This window comes from Heliangelus exortis, chromosome 4 (genome assembly GCF_036169615.1).
Source record: "Heliangelus exortis chromosome 4, bHelExo1.hap1, whole genome shotgun sequence".
Lineage (NCBI taxonomy): Eukaryota > Metazoa > Chordata > Aves > Apodiformes > Trochilidae > Heliangelus > Heliangelus exortis.
In genome coordinates this window covers 14,708,852-14,731,465 of record NC_092425.1, presented here as the reverse complement: position 1 = coordinate 14,731,465, position 22,614 = coordinate 14,708,852, and the positions used below count along the sequence as shown (strand labels likewise).

The window sequence follows — 22,614 nt, the reverse complement described above, 5'->3', positions numbered from 1 at the left end:
AAGTTTCCACCAGGCGTACTGAAAGCAGGGGTCAGGGAAAACTGTCCTGTAAGTAAAATGTGATGACATGGAAAAGAATGTCAATGCAGCTAAATCAAATTACTCTTTCCTTTGGGGTCAGTATCCAGTCAGTGTTTTGATCTTGGTGTAAACATCCTAAATCTCAGGAGGTGTCAGAATGCACATTTAGATATCAAAATGGTGATAATGCAAATGACTGTGGTTCTCTGTGCCTTCCACAAAGCTACAGGGGATAATTATGAGTATTTATTAACATAATGGACCAAAAACAGCATTATTTTTGGGATAGTGTTCATGCAAGAGTTGTCTAAGGATTAACCCTTTCTGCTGCCACCTCTATAGTTCACTGGAAAAAAGACATAAGTTCTTGGTTCTAAACTTGAACAGGAAAAGCAAATTCATACTTATGCAATTATTTTGATTGCAGTTTGTTGTTGTAGTCTTATTTCAGATAAACCTACACTGCATGAATCATAAGAAATTACTAACTAGAAAACAGATTTATAATGCCAAGAGGTGCTTTTGCTCCACAAATAACTAGTTCTCCATTAATGTCATATCTGTGTGACTGTAAGTTGTTTGGTTTGTTTGGTTTTTAAAAAAATAACATTCATTTTAAGAGTGTTGCCTTTCAACTATGTAGTAATCTGTGATGTTAGCTCTATTTTTAGCTTTTTATGACTTTTGTACTTATCAAGCTTTAGTAGATCCTTTTTATACATCTCTTGCTTTGTGAATAGTTTCAAAATAACTGTGACTATAAGCAGAAGGTTTGCTTAAGCAGAAAATAAAGTTAGAAACATCAGAAGTGACTGTCAAACTGAAAGGAGGGCAGTGATATGTTTCCTGTGTATGTTTCTATTTTTGTGATTAATCCCAGTTAGAAAAGAAGTCAGTGACCTAAAGGGGAGTAAGAGAGAAAAACTTGTCTGTGCTGCTAGCTTCAGGTCTCTGTTAACTGGGAGCTAGGAATCGTTAGCAGCTCCTGGTTTTTTTTTTGATGGTGGTTTTTTTGTTTGGTTGGTTGTGAGGTTTTTTTGTTTTGTGTGGGGCTTTTTTGTTTTTGTTTTTGTTTTTTTCTTGACCAGCCCAGCAGTGTACATGGTATATATTATACAGAAGCACCATAGGAGATCTTGAGTAAACAAGGTTTTGCATGTTATTGCCACTTCCAATTACTAGCATTGCATTGGTGATGGTAGTGCAATCCTGGGCCTTTCCAGGCTTAATTATTCAACTTTCTATGATTATCTTGATGGTAAAATTCATTGCTGATAGGTGGTATTTCTGTTTTTAAATAGCTAAAAGAAATAACTATAAACTATAGCTGATAGCTAAAATTTCTAGTGGGTACATTCTGCAACGTTCCCTGGCTGCCTTGCCCTCTGGCTGGGGATGTGGCTGGACTGCAGCTGTGTGCTTACTGCCTGCACAGGTAAAAGAGGAATAGTGGGTCTTGTGAAGGCTCTTACAAAGGAACAGCTGGGAACTGTTACTGGGTCCTTATACAAATAAGCCTGTGTACCTTCAGCCCTCATCTGGAGTGTTTAGAGTCCTGAGACCTAACTCTGGCAGTTTTCGGAATGAACACCACTAAAGTTTAAGCTACAGTGATTTGAATGATAAAGTCTAAAGATTTGCTTTCATTGCAACTTGGACAAATAATGTAGTCTGCCTTTACAGGCAGAGACATGTTTTTTTATTTGTTTGTTTTCTGGAATATTACTCTAATTTGCAATTTTTTTAAAAGTCCACATAAAACAATTTTCAAAGACATCACCAATGAGTAATAATTTTATTAGTGGCGTACGTTTCAATACAGCTGTATTAATAGTAATATTTTTATAAAGAGGAATGATGCTGTGTTGAAAACTGGAACAGGCAGGTATGTGTCCATCCAGAGATATGTACTTATGACTAGGAATAACTAAAAATTATTGTTTTATTAGCTCTCATGAGTCTCATCTGAGATCTAAGTTTGGATTTTGCTATGTATCCTAGAAACTCTTCTTTCAATAAAATGTGTAGCTGTCTTCTGATTCATAATGTCATTGTGACACTAATTACAACTTGAAGCTGAATTCTTTGCTCTGATTTTATAGTTTGAGAATTTCGGCCTCTTACAATTAATTAATTAATTAATTTTTTTGTAATGAAGTATTAGTTTGCTGTCAAAAAACAGTGCATATTGGTTGAATGAAGAAGTTGCAACCATAAAGGAACAGCACATGAAGGCAGACATTCGTCTGTGTGTTATGCTCACAGTCATCCTGGGTTGAGTAAACTGGGCCACATAATTTAAAGGAGGACCCCTCTCAGCTTTGTGTTACTCATGTACCACCAAGGACTCGTGCTCAGGGGGCAGCAGGGAATTTGAACACTTTTCTAAAGCAAACGGTTCCAAAAATTGCAACTCTAGGGCATTTGATCTAAAACCAGATTTGTACTTGCTATTAATTGGGTCCAGGGTGCACTTAACAGCATGGAGCAGAAAGGGAAAATTTTATCTTTGCGTCACGAATGTAATGAAACTCTTGACCCAGTGCCACTAATAGCTATGTCTTAGTTGACAGAACCTTGCAGCTTTTTTAAGTTAGTAGGACAGCAAAAGCTCAGGGCTGTGAAAAGAATTTCATTCTTAGCTGGGTAATAGGAGAGAACAAAGCAGCTTCATTCATTGCTTTGTGTCTCATAGACTCATTTTTTTTAACTGCAGTTTCCATCTGAGATGAGAATTTCAGTGGAATAAGAGAGATGGGTTTTCATATAAGTTGTTTCAAGCTTTCTGTTTCTGCTGGAAACAGCCAGATTTAAGTAGTAAAATTTCTTGTTTATGCTGAGGAATACTGGAGGAGTTGAGGAAGAGCCAAGTAAGAGAGAGTTCTATGATCTATTTGTGAGATAATGTTATTTTAAGGCAATAATCCTTAAGTTATTACAAAGTATTTCTCAATGGGTGATATTAGAAAAAGTGGTAATCAGAACAAGATGTGCCTCCTTAGATTTTGTAAATATTTAAAGTTTTGGGCTTTATTCAAGTTTCTTTGAGACTCCTCCCTCTGGGAAACATGGAAATGTTATGAATGCATCCTTTCCTGAAGGAATTTAACAATATTCCCCTCAAGCTAATGTTTAGCTGAATTGGAGATTTTGCCAACTTTAGCAAATGTTCAGTTTCAGCTTCAAATGTAATGTTTTAAAAATTTTTTTTGACCTGAAGTCATTAATTGCTTTCTTGAAACACATTTGGTATCTAATGTTGGTTGTTTTTTTTTTTTTTTATAGTAAGGCCAAAATTTTACTGAATTCTGTTTGAAGAAAACTCAATCAAAGGCAAATAAAGTCAATCTTTCAAAGATGCTCAGTGTGGAATAAAGCCATCAGTAAGTAAAAAGTATAGAGTTTTCATTCAGACAACCATTGCAGTGCATTTTCCAAAGAGTTGGTGCCAAATCACCTCTGAAATTTAGCAAGTGTAAAACTTTTAACTTAAGACTCTTCAGAAAATCTGAAGTACAATCCCAATTTTGGGCACTAAATAAGTGTGGGAGAATAGGCAAGTAAATCTTACTTCAGTCCTGAAAATGAATTCATTAGTTGTGCTTATGCAGAAGATTGACAAAGCTGACCTTTCCTTAATTTAGGTTTTTAACAACCTCTTCTGACTGTCTTAAAGATTCAGTTATTCACTGAGAAAAACAAGTTAGAACTTTTAATTTTTTTCCAAAAATGTTCTTGAAAAGGATGTCTTCAGAAAGTGTATTGGACAGTAGTTGTAATTTTTTCTAGATTGTAAAATGGCTGTGTGAAGAAGAAGCTTGCCACTGAAGTGCTTAATGGAACTCTAGAGAATTATTGGGACTTCTCAGGTTGGATTTATCCCAGTGATTAAGGATTGGTGTAATTATACAGCAAAGTGCTTTTTGTACAATTTTCGTACAGCACAGGAGATCACTATTAAATGCACTCCTTTAGTGTGATATTGAAAAGAATCAAGATTTTATTGAATCTTGAAAGAACAGATAAATGTAATAGTACATTACATTTAACCTTATCTTGCAAAGCAAAGCATCCAGGCAGAGGTTAGATAAAAGTATAATCAAATTAATCTTGCAGTGTTTAGAAAGCTGGTAATGGGTAACACAGAGAAATTATGAATTAAATCTGTTAATCGGGAATGAGTATTTAAGGTACATAGTCTGCAGAAATAGAGAATGTTGTAGTGATTTCCCTGGCTGTGTATGTTGAAAGGTATTTTTCCTTTAGGAAATAATTTTATGGTCCTACTTCCTGACGCCCATCTGTATTACCAATTAGGTGCCTATTTCCTTGGAAAAATAACCACAAGACAAACCCTTGCCAAACTCTTGGTTTCTTGGGCAACAAGCACCATATAAAACATCAATAATCCTTATTTTGGTGCTCCTTTTCAAAAAACGTTAATGGTTTTTATGGTAACCATTGACTCCTTCAGAAAAGGTGCTCAAGGAATTTGTTTTCTGAATCTCGGCCAATCATTATTTAAAATGAAAGAACTGTACAGTGATAGTAAATCAAAGTTAGTATTGCAGTGTCCATCTGAGTTTAATAACTAGTTACAGAACCAGGTAAGCATCATAACAAAAAATTCTATTTTACTAGATATAAATAGCTTTTAAATAGTTAATTTGGGTTTGCTTTTGGTGTACTTCCCTAGATTTTATGTAAAATTAGAAACTTAATAGTGTAATTTTTTTTTTTTTTTGGTAGTGTAATAGCACTTGGAGTTCTCTTTATCTGTAAAAAATAAGAAGGCGTGAAGAAGAAAAGGCTACTGTATATGTAGGAGGATACTCTATCACAAATTCCTAAACTGAATTATCTTTTTAAAATCAGAAATGTAATCCATGTTTGTTAAAGAAACAGACCTTTCTGCTATCATTAAACTTCTAAGGCACGTAGAGTTGCAGCCAGGGAATGGGCTATGTTTTGAGCTCAGTCAGCGACCCCTATACAACTGTTTAATTAACTTTTTGCCAGTGCCGATGTAGTTGTGTTATCCTCAGCAGGCTGGCTGGGCTCCCCCTGGTGGCTCATTTACACTGAAGTTCTGTTCTTGCCTTCAGGATCTGTTTACTCAAGCGAAGAAAGCTGCTGACCTCAGGTATCAGTCAGGTATCAGTTCCTTGTGGGCTTACTTGTTAATTGAAAAATACCAATAATGTTCTTACAGACTGTAACATCAGCATTTAAATTCAAAGCAGGTTCAATCTGTTAGTAAAATAAATAAAGGGCTATTGAGTAACAAAGTGAGCAAATAAAACTGAATTCTTTCTGTGGATGCATAGAACAATAGATGGGTGGCAGTAACTTAGGAGTGTCACTTACTTACAGGAGTGCTTAGTCTTAAAACTTAGGGAGTATTTTGACTTTAAAGACAACTATTTGAGAATGTGAAGTGTGTATTTTTAAAATAGCTTAATCCTGCAGCTGAACGACAATTTGAGTTGAAATTAATGAAAACCCATGGGCAAGTTTAAAGTGAATTTGCCACTTCTGTAATGTGAATTTCTACAGATCCCTTCATTCTTCATGTTGTTATAATTGAATACAATCATTATACTGACAATGAACTGTCCTCTCTGAAACAGTGGGAGAAGTTTTAAAGTTTAACAACATGCAGACTGGGTATAAGGTTCAGTGTACAATATTTTGCCTATTAAAATTTTTACAATAAAGCTGATTACTTCATAGAATATTAAAAAATTATGAAAATATAGTTCTTGGAATATGACTTTAGCCAAAGCTGAAATTCTTCCCAGCAGTTTCTGAAGGAAAGGAGGATGAAGGGGTAAGAGCAGATAAGAATAGGAGGGAAATGGCAGTATTTTAAGCTTGTGAGATAAAGATGTAAAAGAAAAGGAAAAAAAAAAAACCTTATAAATTATATACATTTTTGGGAAGCTGAGAAGAATAATACTATTAAAAGTGTTTTTAATGAATATTCATGGGCATTTTAAAATTAATATATCACATTTTTTCATGTCCCTTAAACATTTTAGCAGCTGAGATTTCCAAAGCAAATAATGCTTAGCAAACATGGAAAATTTTAAAAGTAAACTTTCAGTATTCATACAGATGAGATGTAATTTTTTTCAGATCACCCATTGTGCTTCTGTCTTCGTTCTTTGTCAAAGAATGATGGAGAGTACAGATCATATTATGATTTCCAATATAATATGCACCCAAATTTCTACTTTAAAAACAAATGAAGAAATTAAGTTAGCCTTTCAGTCCAATCACACGTAACTGGAAACAGAAGCAGGTGGGTTAGCAACCAATTTCTGTGCAGATTTTTAGAACTGTGTTTGAACATCTGAGTGTCTGAGTTCAGCATCTCCTAGATGATCACCTAGTGGTGATCAGAACACTGAGAAGTGAAAATCTGATTTCTGAGAAAATTACTGGTGTAGTTTGTTCAGAACTAGAATTGGAAATAACTTGTTTGGTACACCCTGGGACTATGTTCATGGTTTTGGAACTGATGATAATTAGTATTTTCCAGTTATGCTTTGATTAAGAAATATGCTGGTCCTTCTTACCAGTCTCTGCTCCTGGCTGCTGCCCAACTTTTTTCTTCTTATATCAGTGCCATAGCCATGCTGCTTGTACTACTGAACTTCATCCAGTTTCTAATTCTCTCATCTAGAAGATCATCTAGATCTAGATTGTCTAGATTGTAATGTCCTGGCCCTCCTCTGTGATACCTTTGAATGTTGGCCAAGAACTTGTCCATTCTTACTGAGTGACACTGGAACTCTGAGAGTGCTTGATTAAAGTGTGCAGCATCTAACCCAAAGCTAAGTGTAGTGAAATGAGGCAACCAGGTGGCACTAATTGCCAGGTAGTGAGCATGAGCTTGTGTTAAGCCCACCTGTGCCTGATTAGGGCAGGCCCCTACTGCGCATGAGCAGGACTGGGGGGCCAATAAAAGGTAAGGCTAGGAGCACAGACAGAGGTCACTCCTGAACAAGCCAGCAGAGAGATGAGCTGCTTTTTACTACTACTGAGGGCACCGCGCTAACCTGATTGTGCCACCGGAGCTTTGCCTCAGCACCGCGCTAACTTAGTCGTGCCACTAGAGCTCTTCACCATTAGGGTGAGGCTCCAACCTACGGCCTCAGCATTGCTCGGGTTTGTCTGTATGAGTGCGCTAGCCGGCTGCCCCACCTGAGCCTCACCCTTTAGTACTTTTAGTAAGTAATTTTTTTTCTCTGGTAAACATATCCAAATAACTTAATAGACATTTCCCAAACAGCTTGAATTGTGACCTGAAGAAGCACATGGACAGCAGTGTATTAATTTTGTGTTTGTATGCTGGTGGACATGTGCAGCCAGACAGTGTGGCGTGTAGATTTTTGCCACTGTTACAAAACGAGGAACGTAGTTTCATACCGTGAAATTTTATTATTTTACCACCATATATTTATATTGCTGAAAGTCAGCAGTGCTTGTGGACTGAGTTTAGTGTTCTTCAAGAAGGTAGAGCTACCTGAACTGGAGCAGTGACAGGAGCTCTTAGCACTGTGGGCGCAGACACAAGCTGCCTATTGCAAATAAATGTAAACAATAGTAGGATCCTTGTTTATGTAGGGAGTAACTAAGTGTTGCTGGAGTATAAATAGTAGTTTGTTCAGTGGATGCCTTAACTGCATAATTTCATTTCTCTTGTAGTGAAAATTGCTCAAATACATAGACTGCCCATTTAGTGTGAGAGTTTGTCGTTAACTTCTGTCTGCTTGTGTAAGATACAGTTACATTTAGACAAACATTTCCAGATTGTTACTCTAACCTGTGAGACATGAGCTCCTGAAGCCATTGTCAGTTTGTGGAATTTCTGCACAGGCCTTCCTTTGTCCTCTGCTTCTTGAGGTCATTGTAGTGTGACAACTGGGTACATACTAAGCTTGGTTTCATGTAGATAAAATAAACTTAGTGCAAACACTGTATTGGAGGCATCCGTGAAAGTTTTTGTGTTTAACAGTGGATATCAGAAGTTGTTTTGCTTTCTAGAAGATAATTGACTTTCACAGTCTGGGGACACATTTTATGCAATTTATCACTGTTCCATCATTTTGTATTTCGCTTTCATCAAAGCTAAGTTTCAGCTAGGTAAACTTATTTGATAGGCATATTTTTATTGTCTCAGCCATTAGTTTTTAATTTTTAAAAATCATTTTTTACTTTTATGATGTTGCATTTTTAGATGTTCTAAAAACACTTAGGCAGTATATCTGCACAGTGTGCAAATGGCAAATAGATTCTTCCATCTTTACACTGACTTCTATCTTAGCCTTTCCATGGAGGAAAAAGCATTACTGAGCTTAGTAATGCTACTGATGAAATTATGTGTAATAATGTACAATATCCTGTGAATGGCAACACAGAAAATATATGCGAAGACATCCCTTTGAAGTTCTTAGTTTATTACCTCCTTACTACACTTACAGTCATATTACCTTATCTGGTGCTTCTCAGCACTTCATTCAGTTATGAAACTAAGGGCTAGTAAAGTGGAAGGCTATCAAAACCCCCCTGAGGATCCAATAACATGATGGCTGCATTCAAGTCTATATCAATTCGACATAGCATTTAAAAAGTGACTTCTGATATAATATCTCACCACCAGTTTTTATAAATAACATTTTAATTTTGCTTATGATGAGGATTTACTTGCACAAGAGTTCCACCTAAAGCTCCTGTACTCCTGGGGCTTCTTTATTTGTAGCCAGCCCACAGTGCAGAACAGTATCTAAGATACTGGTCCAGGAAGCAACAGGGTTTCCCCTTCAGAGGAGAAGGTACCTGCACACTGCTCCACAACTTTGAAATATTTGGATATTTAAAAATTATTATGTTTCTAAACTATATTTGGCTTAAGTTACCTTTAAAATTTGCCCTAATTCCATGACTCACTTTGTACTGCTGAGAGCTGAACTTTTTGTTTGTCTTTTTTAAACTTCAAGGGATGAGAGGTGAGCTAAACAAATTTTTTATTGATCTAAAAATTTAATTTGGTTTTAGTGTTGTGTAACTTCAGGATTCTGTGAAGCCCAGGGAGTTGGTTTGCATGTCTTATTTGGTCTGTATTAGACATTTTCTAGCTCCATTTTTAATTTAGGTGTGACTTGCTTCTCTGTACCTAAGATGAGAAAATAAGACAGGCTGAAAGTGGAAACAGGTATCCTGCATTAAATCTACTAATATAGCTGGGATCTGCATTTTCTTTTTACTCAAAACGATGTAGGAGAATAATTGCTATTTTAAGGGAAATAAAGCTGCATTATTATTTGAGAGTGAAAGTGGGCTCCTTTTCTGACTTACTTCTTAGTATAACATACTAAATTTTCCACTAATTGTATATGTGGACATTGCTTTATTCTGCAATATCTTTAGAAAAAGGAAAACTTGTGTTTAAGGGGTGCCATTGGAAATTTTTATGGGTATTTATATATACATGTGTGTGTGCTTATAAGTAAAGGCCTCTGAATACTTATGGGCATGTAACCTTAATTTTAGAATACCCTGACAGCAGAATTTAATTTAAAACTGTAGTTAAGATTCTCTTCTGTAAAATCTTTTGAAATTCAGCTCCTGACAAAACCCCTTACTCTTACTGTTTGCAGTTGTCACATGCTTTACCCTTTGGTAATTTTGTCATCAGTGCAGGTGAGAGGTTCCATTGCTTTGATGCACTTGTTAATATCAGAGGGTAATGAAGTGGATCCTTTGCAGAAATTTTAGGTTACAGATGACTTTGTACTTTCCAGAGGGATGTATCTAGTCCAACCTCTTTTCAAAAAAACACTTTGTTTTGTTGGGTTCTTAAATAAACTGATGATGACAACAAATAAGGTGATAGAGTCTTCATCAATTTCCTACTAAGTAAATACAGATGATAAGGTAGGAGGACATGGGAGGTATAGAATAGACTGGACAGATAGGGTAAGATATTTGGAATATATAGGAAGCATGGTATTATGTCTGAAAACTTTGGTGAAGCTGTAAAATCTTCTGTTAGATAGTAAAGGGAGTGTAGTATATACAGTGTAGGTAACTTTTCTGTATTAAGTTTGAAGACAGTGAAACTCATTCCTAGATCTCAGGACTATAGTCTCTTGGTCTGTGCATTGTGCATTCATAGCCAACATATCTTTTTGACAAGTAATGTGGAGTCCAACCTACCATCTTCTAAGCATATTATGTTCACAATTAAATGCATATTTTCTAATTCACTATAGCTTTTGGCTTCAATATCATATAATAACTACAGTACTTTTTATATAAAGATGATTTTATGATGACTAAAAAAGAATCAGAATTACCTGGCCCTGGTAAAAATAAGTATTATTTATGAAGAGAAACTTACTATTTTTCTTTAATCCAAGGATTTGGCAAAAATTTGGAATTTTCTAAGTGAGGACAACAAGGCAGAGTGATTGTATGTAAGCTGCCAATAAATGGGCAGTACAGAGTTTCCTTGTAATTGTGTTAGGGGTTAATGCTGTTTTTCATTCTCTCATTGATGCTTACATCACCATGTTTAGGCCATTAACCATAGCTGATCAGATTGTTTTCTTACTTCAGTGCTGTAGGCTTGTGTAAACTGATTTTGTGAGAAGATTATTTGCTCCTTATTAAGTTAGAATAAAAACATTCTGTATGTAGGGTTAGAGATCCCTTTTTTACTGTCTGATTCTTAAGGAAATTCTTTCTAAGATAACTTTTGTACAGTGAATATATGTGTCTGGAATGTGAAAGAGGACATTGTAGCCTTAGAGTCATGGGTGGAAGGGACAGGCAAAGAAGTTGGACATATTGCAGGCTAAATCAGAAGCACAGGGTGAAGGCCACAGCTAAGGAGCAGACCCACATTGTGAAACACTGGGGAAACTGTTCCTCTTGATTACCTTCTTGGTCACCATGGGCTGGCAAAGGGGAGAGTTTTGGGTGACTAAAAATTAATTTGGATCCTTTGAGTTCTTCGAATTTGGATAAATAGCATTGCAAATGATAGGTGAAAAGGAGATTCTTCTGTAATTACTTGCTTCAGGAACTGTGGATTATATTTCTGTAACTTAAATCAGTTACTAATGGACCACCCACTACGTAGCTCTCTGACATGTGATTTCCACCTGGTCCAGGTCACCAAGTCTCTTCTGTTATTGTCATCCCCTTAAGGCTGAAACCCCATCTAGCTGCTACGCATGAGAGCTCCATATTCTACCAGAGCAGCTGTCATGCTGTCTTTTGGGTGAAGCATGGTACTGAAGTGCTAGCTCTCTGGGTGATGTATTTGCCAAAATTAGCATTGTTTAAATAGAATATCCCAGGCTGACTGCCATGGGAGATGAGTGGGAGATACCATATTTCTTTATTTACAGCTTTATAGAATATTAGCATCTTTATAGAATTTTAATAGAATCTTTATAGGTAATTTATAACTTTACAGGATCTGAGAGTTAAGGCCTTGTTCAGTGGGGGAGGGAAGATCAGAGATCTGACACACACTTTGCATGTTTCATCTACCTGAAGCTTACCTCAGGCTTCTTTTCATCCTCTGCTTCCTCTTCTGTAAGAGGGGGCTGCACTCAGCTCCCTGTGACTGATCTGGGATGTAGTAGGCAGTGACTGAAGGGAATTTAAGAGCCTGCAAATTATTCTCTACATGTTGTGAAGTTCTCTGGGAGCTAAAAACACATTGAAAAGTTTAATCAATAGTTTTCTGGTTTCTGCAAAATGCACACTGATACTCTACTGCTGTTCTGAGGTCATAGGTGTATGAATTATGCAAAAGCTTTAAGTTTTATAATTCTGTATAGTAAATTGGGAAAAGCAAAGAGGGAACATGAAAATGTGGGACAGAAAAGTGAACCCAACCCCAACTCTGCCCTAGATTTTGCTGGTTTGGTTTTGGGTATGTCCTGTATCTTCCAACAGCTTTGTTGCCATGAACCATGGTGCTCTCTGTACACACAGCAGTAGGAGGCTTGCTTGGTTTGTGGCTCAGGACAGGAAGAGCTGTGTTCATCACTTATGCAGTGAGGGCAATTGCATGTTATCTAGAAGTCTCCACATTGTGAAGAAATGTAATCAGTTAAACAGAATGTGAGCATGGATTTACTTCATGGTAAGGTATGCTCCTTGCTTTGGACCAGGTTTTTTTTTTTTGCTATATACTTTTTAATGTTGTAGTTTCACTATGGTGAAATAAAAGGGCCACAAGACTTCATTTTTAAAAGTACTAAGCACATCACACCCTTCAAGGTCTTTATTCTGGCTAACTAAAACAGACGTAAATGGGATTAAAGAGATTACTGGTTAACCTAGAAATCTCCAACTTGAATCTCAAGTTCAAATGATTTAAAATGCAGAATTATTGGCACAGTATCAAAAGGCAGCTTGGCTTGTTTTAAGCTTAACTAGACATGAAAACAGATGCTACAGAAAAAACCCATTTTAATGCCTCAAATCTACTAGGTTTCTGAAAGTTTTTTTATCAAAGAGGTAAGTGGTTGTCACAACAAAGCAGAGCCAGGTATAGAGATTCTCAATACAGTTGCTCCTCAGATGAAGGAAAAGAATATTTCTGTAGCTTTAAAACTTTGTTAAATGAAAAAGAAATTTCCTTTACCTTATAGTATAGTTTAGCTGTTAAACCTAACTAGTCTGGTGTATGGCATTTCTTGTATTTGAATACTGCTACAATAATTTTTTTTTTTAAAATTTTTTAAATTTTTTTTATTAGAGCCATTTTGCTAAGCAGGAGATGATTTTTTTCAATTTGGATACTTAAATATTTTTTTATAATTATTATTAATCAACATATTAGAACATTGTTGGTGTTTGCTCTGTTTTCTGGTGTTTTGGGGTTTTTTTCTGTTTTCAGTCCTGTATTATTTATACAGTGTGAAAAATTTGTCTTCTAATCCAGTGTTCTCTACTATTTTTTATCACAATCCGTTTTGCTTGCATTCTTGGTATTTATCAAGGATAATGAATTTTTTACAGAACTATAAGTATTAAGAGTTTCCTTTCTTCATATCCATTTTTGTTACACAGCACCTGGGATATTTTTCTGTTGCTTGGCATTTTAGAGAGAGGAGAGATGGTGAAGCAGTTTTCTTGGGCATTTTGCTTCTTGTAACTGAGAGAAAAGAAGCTATTGGGTGGGAAAGCTCATGTAAATGTCATTTTCAGAATGCAAAGGGCTGCTGTAAAGACACATACATATCTGCCTTTGGCTTGTCCTGCAGAGCTTACTTCTGTTGATATCTCAGTGAAAAGATGAGCACAGCAAAGGGTTAAATTCTTACTATCAACCTCAGAAAGGCACATTTGCAAACCCTCCCAGTCTTGTCTTCCTTTTTTACACCTCATTCGCTCACCGCTGCTCTTCACTTCAAGGCAGATCCGTTGACCTAAGGAGATTATTGTAGACGCATGAAGGACACAGCAAGCTCTCTGTGCTTTTAAAGGAGGAGATTTTGTCTCCAAAATAGGACACTTAAGCTTTTCAGCCTTATGCTGCTTTACCTAGTCAGCACGAGGCGGTGTCTCCGGGTGCTCAGTGGACTCCTGTGGAACCAGACAGGAAACAAAAGCAGAAGTGGCAGCTGCTGCAAATGTGGGAGTCTGTGCCATTAGAGGGAAGCAATTGCTAATAAGGGCCGGTGAGACCCTGGTTTCCTTGGTTTCCATGACAGTTATTAGGTAACACAGAGATTGAATTGTCTCCCACAACGCTCCTGGGGATAGAGGGGCAAGAGGGTGTTCAGAGACACAGCAGAGGAGTTACGACTTGCAACTCATCTCTCTAAGTATGTGAAACTCTGGATTATTGTGCCATTGTTTGCTGTTTCTCATTTGTGCTTGCGATTTACTCTGCTCTACTTTTTTTTTTTTTTAATGGAAGATCTTGGCATATGCTACATGGTTTCTCAAATAACATTTTCCCCTTTTTATTTAGAGCTGAGCTTGGCAAAGCAAGGATATGAACAATTATACAGGTGGGCTACTCGGGGGGAGTGAAGATATAAGGCATCCAAACAGGTTTTGGCAACCTGCTGCAACTCTGTAAAAATGCCCCTCCAACAGATTTCTGTAGTACCAGCACGGGAGACTGCCAGCAATGGGAGAAGTTCAATGGGCAGAAACAAAGAGAAGAGCAAGGAAGTCGAGGTAAGAGGAAGGTTTTGATTTGCTGTGGTAGGACAAGTCTGCCTTTGGCAGCCAGTGGTCTTGGCTGCTCAGCAGGACGTGGCATGCTGTGGTGTTGCACAGTGCACAAGGGTGCAGCATACTTTAGCACAATGCAGTGATCTCCTGTTATCAGTCCCAGCATTCCAGAAAAAAAAAATTAAGGAAGTTGCAAATTGCACATTTTTATTTAAATGCATGCAGCCTGCTAGTACTGAAAACCATTATTCTTTATATGCTGAAAAGCAGCAGTTTGTAAGAAATTGGATGCAAAAATAGTTTAAAGAAGATTCCTATCTCTGTTTAAATACAACAAAGCCCCCATGTTAAAACCTACCTTTCTAATATGTGTGTGTTATAGTAAACGTAGGCCTATAACTTACTCTTATAATTTAAAAGGCATCAGTGTTTGGTTTTTCATCCCTTGACCATAAACATACTGAAGTGTTGTTCTAGCAGTAAATATAATTTCCTGTTATTTTCCACTAAAGACCATAATGCAGTTTTGTATTATATTCATGGCTAGAACAAAATAATACATAAAATCTGTGCAATTTTCATGGTATTTTTACCTGTAGGAATCTGTTTTGCTGTGTATAAATTAAACTAGCAGTGTGCAAGACTGAAAAAAAAAAAAAAAAAAAAAAAAAAGACAGACATCCTTTCCCATCCCAAAGTATAAGAAGCCTATTTCTAGATGCAGCAGTAAATGTACTCAACACAGAGATCTACTGTTTAAAGACATGCTTCTTGTCTGAGTTTTTTTGTTTCCTGTTTTGGTATGGAAAATAAGGAGCTGTTGAGGAAGCAAGCAGGATATCTTTTAGGTATTAGGTAAAAGATAGTGTGGCAAACTGCAACCCTGGAAGAAGTAGTGTTTCAACTTACTTTTGGGGTTTGTGACACATAGTTTTCAGGATAGTGGTAAGTTCAACAGGTGGTTGATATTCATAGCATGTCTGTGTGATTTCAGAAAAGTACTGGTAAGCTTGCAGTTTTTCTTTTTTTTTTTTTTTTTTTTTTTTTTTTGAGATGCATTTTTTGCTCAATATTTGGCTTCTACAAGTTCATTGAATTGTTTCAGCACCTATATATAAGCAGTGTCCTTCCCTGGATGTAGTCCCCAGTTGCTTACTGGTAGCACAGTGATCAGAGTTCATGTCTAGCGATTTGTGGTCTGAAAAAAGAAAACTTTTAGTTTGTTTTCGTTTTATTCTTCCATTGATTGATTAAAGATGAGTGGTTAGGTGAAAACAATGCTTCATATTAAGGTACAAGATGTGAAAAGCAGAAGTAAAAAATGTTACCTGGTTTAAAATTGCTCCCTGTCATTCCTGCTTTAATTAAATCATTAGCATTAGATGAAGAATACATGCAACATTTTCACAGGGATCAGATAAGTATAATAGTTAATTTTTAATAGTGGGGGCAGTGTGGGGATTCTGAATCACAAGAATCCTCTCATATCCTTTTCTAGGTTTTTTTCTCTGAGGGCTTTGTTGCATTGTTTCAGCAAGGCTACAGTATCTCAAAAACCAAAGTCTTTTCTTGAAAGTTGTGGAAGTTATATAGGAGAAAATAGAAAAATGGCTGGCATAATAAGTTCATGAAAGTTCTCTTCTAGAAGGAATGTAAAAAAAATCCCTCCAAAACCCAATTCCAAAAAGAAAGATCCTAACCAGCCCTAAACCTAAAGTTCATGCTGCTCAGTGACATGTATTTGCTGGGCTGCTTTCTGCTGACCAGAGCCACATCAAGCTGCTCCAGTACTTGCTCGTCCCTCAGGGCTTTATGGCTGCAACTTCTGCAGAGTAAAAACTTCTTAATGCTACTAGTTGGTATTGTAGATTAAGTGGTAAAGACTGTGTTTTTCACATAATAGCTACAGTTTATCTAAATTGGGATGATGATCAAGTTTGATTTATGGATGTAATCTGGGAGTAGTGAACCAGGCTTTTGTTGTCTGGAAGGAGGTTGCTCAGCCTTATGTAGATGGTCTGCTATTCTTGCCATTCCTACACAGCATAGATCTCATGAGGAAAAGCTTCCTTGCTTGAACTTAGGGTTTCTGACAATGTTCTTTGTTCATGATATCCACTGATACTGTTTCTGCAGGTACCTGCTTCCTCTTTCCATTGGAAGGCATTTTGAGGAGAAAGAGATAAATAGTGAAGTTAAATTGTCTTCCTAGAGCACTGAGAGCTTCAAGCTGGTTCAAATTCAGGGGGAAATGAAAAAAAGAAATTTCTGAAAGGTCTTCCCATTGGTAGGATAACTTGTTAGGATTGTATACCAAATTCTGTTATTGCTAGAGAATTTTATAGCTGTCCTATGCTGTCCATAAATTAAAATTTATGAGGAAGAGTTCATCTGTCTAACTGCAGAGCTCTCTGCAGTGAACTATTTCCAAGTTCACAGTGAATCATGTAAGTCTGGCTGACTTCAGAACCTCAGTTGCATATAATTAATGATGCAAATCATTCTATATCACTTGCCAGTGATATAGATTATGTGATTAGTGATTATAGTTGCTCACAGACGTGTTTTATCTGAACGTGTTAATGTCTGCAGTTACAGGTCTATCTACAGGTAGACCAAATGCTGCTAACATTTGAGAATGGTAGTAAGTGCAGTATTTTTTTCAAATCTACAAGTGCCCATAATGGATATCTGACCAATGTTAGGCATACCAGCATGATAACAATGGCTAGAGGGAACTTCTTAAGGCAATCTTCCTGTGCAGTTTGCTTTGTGGTAGCAAAAACTGTGCAGTCTTCCTGTAATTTTCGAGTGATTTGCCCCAGTAATTAGTGGAAGTCATATCTATTTTAACTACAGAGCTTCTTTGAGCACAGGCTGCAGATAATGCAGGTTTTTTCTGTAACAACACTGCTAAAGTGGTATTCTACCTGTTGCAGCAGCTCTGTAGTACGTTGTCATATGGAGGTATAGTCTTCCACGAGTTTGTTGCACTGATTTTATTTAGAGTCATTTAGTCATAAATGCCACTTGTTTGGGCCAAAATGTTTAACAAGTAAGTTGTCTTTCTTAGTCTTTCACTAATGCCATTGGAAAGGATTCTTGCTGAAATGAAGGCCAAAAGAGTACAAGGGTGCATTGAAAACATGATGTGGACTTTTTCAGTATTTCAGTAGTTAATTAAACTTTCTTCAACATTTGAGAAAAAGCCTTAGTATGCAGTGAAAAGTATAACTATCGTTGTGTGATGAGGGGAAAATCTTTGGGTGTCTGTTTACAGATGAGTTTGTTGATAGAACTGTTGTGCAAAATGAATTTAAAAACCAAATTTTGTCATTAGCACTACAGTTCTGTTAAGTTTTGAAAACACAGATTTCAGTGACTTGAGACAGATATTTAATATGCCCCCCATTTCATGTCTATGTATTATTTAAACAGTTCTGCTGGACTTCTGGTTGATTTTATCTGCTGTGATAAAAAAAGCTAAATAAATTTTTATGTTTCCTGATGAAATGCCTGCTGTAGCTGATAGGTTTTTGATTTTTTTTTTTTGTGAACGTACATTGTGGGGTTCATAAAGTAACATTATTATTATAAGGTGAGTTAAGTACAGGAAGAAGTTTTCATGCAGTAGAGAAAATGAAACAGTAAAACTGAGTAAAGATTAGCAAAAAATAGTGACACTAACCTAGACTTTGCAAGCATAAACTGTCATGACTACTGCAGAAAACTCAACTTGAAAGTTGTGTACTTGGAGTGGTAGGAGTACATTTATAAAAGCCAATAATAAATGCCATGATATGGCAGAGAAGGTACTCTTTGCTGCCAAAATAAAAGTTTTCCCTTATTATACCAGCTCAGATTAACCATCATTTTTCAAAATATGGTACTGGAAAATTTTTAAAAGGAGTAACATGGTGAACTCTTGTCTATGAGAAGCAAAAATGAGGTCTTTTTTTCCGACTGTAGTTATCTCAGAGAATACAAGACATTTTAATAAAGAAGGTAGTGAAATACATGAGTCAGTCTTGATATTGTTACCTTGCAGGTCTTCTGAAAAGAAAAAGAAAAAAAAAAACCAAAACCAACTGAAAAACCTCTGGGGTTGTAATGTGGCTTTTGGACTCATCCGTGTGGTAATGTGTCTTGCTTGTTACAGTGATGAGTCTTATGTCCATTGATGCAGACCAATATTCTAGAGTTCTGATTCTTTGCAGAGGAAAAGTACTGCTTGTAGCTTCCTGGTAAATCTTTTTTCTACTTACATCTGCTATGTCTCTATAGTCTTAATAGATTTTGTTGTTCATACAGAGATGGTGGTGAATATTAGTTTCCTTCACATAACTTTGTGGAATGCAGTAAGACACAGAGAAGATTTTTTTTTTTCCCTCCAACACACACAGAAATTAAGCACTGCTACATTAGTTTTAACATCTGCCTGCCTCTTTCTCTTTGCCTCCCAATGTTTACCATACTTTGACATGCAGTTTGGTTCTGCATACTGCACAGTTAAGTGCTGTGAAAGCAATGGTGGACCTCTGTCTGTTCTTCAGCAGTGTTGTCATGTTCTGCCATCTCAAAGGCAGTAAGGGATATGCAACTTTTGAGGCTTTAAATATTATCAGGGAAATATTTTAACATTATGGAAAGTGTTTGGTTGATCTGACTTGACTGTGGTGGCTTGGGTGTATGGTTTGCACCTTCAAAAATAATTTTAATATGTAGCTTGAAATGATGTGTTCCCATTTATTGTGAAGAGTGTGCTCTTTTGTTTTTTAATTTTTTTTTTTTTTTTTTTTTTTTTTTTTTTTTTTTTTTTTTTTTGTAAGTAGATATTCTCTTCAAGTTTGAATTGAGACTGAATCCTAATGGGTATTTCAAATGCCACATTACAGTAGCTGCTAGCATTTATTTTAAATGCCAGACTGGAGCTGCTGCTAACATTTACCTTAAAGCTTGTAAATAGTTCTGGAGACACTGACATGCTTTTTAAGGGAGGAGGCAGTAGCTGAATGTTCCTGATGGGAATGAATTGTTTTACATTTACCTATGTTGTTTCACTTGTTACTTGCTTAAGTTTAAGTAGATGTAATGGTAAATGAAATACTTGCAAAGGTATATACTTTATTCTGTGCTACAAAGTAAGTAGTGCTTATACGTTTCTATTAAAGGATTTTCATGGCTGTTGTACATACAGAGATACTCGATACTTAAAATATGTCTGTAGTCAATGAAAAGAGGTAGAGTTTAACCTTAAGTTAAAAACCCACAGTATGTATTATAGTAAAATTTATTACAGACTTTGATCACTTTAACAAAAGGTGAAATTAGAGTAAGTCCTGATATGTGAAAATGACACATATATGAGTGTTAATTAAATAGCAACAGCTATGGTTTAGGAGCACTATAACCATTAAACACAACCACAATCCATGACCACAAAATCACAGAAGAGCTTCACCTAGAGGCAGTGTCTTCTAACTGCAGATACAGGTGGATTCCCATGACAACACAGCATCTAAGGCCAAACCATGCTCATGGCAAGAGAAGTAGAATAACCTCCCATACCTTTTGAGAAATACCATACAATATTGACAATAGACAGGATTAGAGATTTGTCATATATTGTATGTAACACTATGTACAGTACAAGGTTTACATCAAGACAAACTGTGAAGGAGAAGCAGTATGTGTCAAAGAACATACTAGATGCTATGTTGCTCTGGTAACAATAAGAAATCAAGAGACTGCTTGCTGTGCTTTTATTAGCAAGCTGTAGGATAATACCAATTTTTTTACAGGCTGATAAGATTACATAGAAGCTAGTGGCTGCATGGAATGATTATCAGGCTTTTTATGAAGAGAAGACAATACAAGCATATTTCACCAACCTTTGTACTGACTATGCTTCAAATACCAGTATTGATTTTAAAACTGTTTTCTTCCCTGATAAAGAATTTGAAGCTTAAGATTCCATATCTCAGTAGTCTTTTCCTCTTATCTTTCTAACCAGTGCTTACAATCTGCTGACACATCTTCTGATGCTGCTGAGGTTTGACTATGAGTCTCATGGAGAAAACTTTTATACTTCTTTTTATCTTTGGAAACACCCAGTTCCAATATACTGAAGGTTTGGTCTCGTGTGTGTATTTTCCCTTCCTGCTCTAAAATGGTTCTGGGTTTAAAATATTAGGTTTCAGATTTCATTTAATTTAGATTTTCTTCTAATAGTAGTCTGAGAAAGCATTGCCATATTAAGAAGTTACTGTAAATTTTTCCTGCTAAATTGCATTTAAAAAAAAAAAAAAGCAAAATGCCAATAAACCAAGACAAAAAAAAAATCCTTCTCTTTTAATTAGTGGATTTTGGACTTACGCTTCATTTATAATCTTCCATGGCTTAGTTTCATGACTTACTTGGGTCTTGAATTAGATTGAAACAATGTCTGTAAATGAGACAGTTTACAGAATGTGTTGTAGTGCCTAAACCTGGTAGCTGAACAGGGCTGATCTGGAACTGGAAACAAAGCAGGAAACTGAAAAATTGATTAGTCATTCTGTGATTATTTGCTATAGATAGCTATCACTAGCTTGTGAAAATGCTTTTTTGTTTTTTTTTTGTTTTTTTGAGGGCTGAAATGTTGCAAATAGAGTTTAGATGGAAGTTTTCTAAGGTAGAACTTTGTCATTGGGAACGCCTGTCTTCCAAGACTTGTTTTAGAGAAGTGCTGTCAGATCTCAATAACTTTTTAACAAGCAACTTCCATAGCCACATATACCCCACAAAATCTTGCTCTGATCAAAGACAGCGCTCAGTTATTGATACCTGGTTGGTTGCAATGATTCAATTTGTTATGGAACCAATATCACAGAGGTCCAAATTGTTTGAGGCAACTGTCAGCTTTGCAGAACTTGTGATGCTAGGTTTGCAGTTTTATCTGGTTTTGTCCAAATAAAGCTATCTGATCAAGAAAATTTTAAAGGTAAAAAGCCTGTGTATTCAGGCACATAGTCAGGCCACACACAGAATTATATAAATTATTGTTTACAGTAATATTTAATTCTTCCTCATAATGATCAACAAAATAATACTAAATTTGGCCAGATTTTTTTTTTTTTTTGAGGCAGAGCAGGCTTTCCCAACTTGAAGGTCTTACAGGAAGACATTTTGAATGCACCTCATTCTTCTTGTGAAAGTGAAAAAATTCTCTTCTGTACGTCACAGACAGCACTTCCAGCTATTTAAAGCAGCTTTGCAAAAGGTGTTAGTTATTCCTGACTCCAGTGGATTGTTACAACCATGTTAGAAATACAGTTCTAGTTTATATGTGTGTGCATTTCAGAAACTACTCTAATGACGTGGAATTTGTTTATTTTCTCCTTAAAAAAAACAAATTAAAAAAACAGCAAACAAACAAAAAAACCCAAAAAAACCAAAAAACCAACCAACCAAACAAAAACACCCCCCAAACCCCGAACCTGTTCCTGTGGGTACCTGTGGGTCTGCTGAAAGCTGGAGCTGCTGTGGCTTTGGCCATGGTTTCAGCATCAGGGACAGCACCTGGGCCCCACCGCAGCCCCTGCTCCTCTCCCTGCTGCCCTCCCCTTCCCTCTCCTGCAGAGGCTCCTCTCATCCTCTCCCCTCTTTCCCCCCGAACAATTTCTGTAAAATGCACACAATTCTTAGCTCCTGCTTTATATGAGCACATTAGTGTGTTTAATATCTTAGGGGTTTCTTCCTTGAATTTTGTATTATTTTTCAATAAAAAGAGGAAAAGGTAATATTTTCTATTGAGGAGTGGAACTTGGCAGTGTAATCTTGTTTTTAATGAGAAAACAAACATGAGCTGTTTCATGTACTAGTGGGGTGATTTAACTTTAATAAGAAGATAAATGATGGTTCTTAGACTACTCTAAAGTAGTAGTAGATCTCTCAACTCTTGTCATAGGCTTTCAAGAAGTCCTGACGTTATTTCCCCGTTGGCATCATCTTAAAATGTGGCAGCTGCAACACTAAGTAGACACTGGAAGTACTTTCTTATTTAGAATATGTTTCTTAAAAGGGAATTCCATGTTGTGGAATGAAACTTTTCAGTCATTTGCATGAGGTCTGTAACTTCATTTATCTCACTTATTAGCCAGATTTGTCCACTTATGTGGTCATAGGATGATGTGCCTATAGAAGGATGGGACTATTTTAGCAACAGTAATAGGAAAACTGTCTCCTGGAGCAAGTTGACAAATCATCTGATTCCACTGATGTGTGATCCAAAGAAAACCTTTTTTAGTTTACTCACTTGATGTACTTGAGTAAGGCTGTATTTCACACTGCTGTCATTCTGAAACAGTCTAAAGCAGTTATGGCAATATCTCATTG

At 36.4% G+C, this 22,614-nt stretch overlaps 1 protein-coding gene across 7 annotated transcripts in view; it reads left to right on the top strand.

Annotated features, from left to right (window-relative positions):
• MARCHF1 (membrane associated ring-CH-type finger 1) overlaps positions 1–22,614 on the top strand; it is a 211,675-nt gene that overhangs the window by 67,464 nt on the left and 121,597 nt on the right. For 2 of the 7 annotated variants that reach the window (XM_071743104.1, XM_071743106.1), the window contains exon 3: positions 14,030–14,241. The exons of 3 other annotated variants lie outside the window; for them this stretch is intronic. In XM_071743104.1, the coding sequence (XP_071599205.1) occupies positions 14,143–14,241 (99 nt within the window). In that variant the 5' untranslated portion in view covers positions 14,030–14,142. Of the gene's footprint in view, positions 1–13,591; positions 13,881–14,029; positions 14,242–22,614 lie in introns of those variants that run through there. 2 more of the 7 variants (XM_071743103.1, XM_071743102.1) reach the window with 2 other exon arrangements.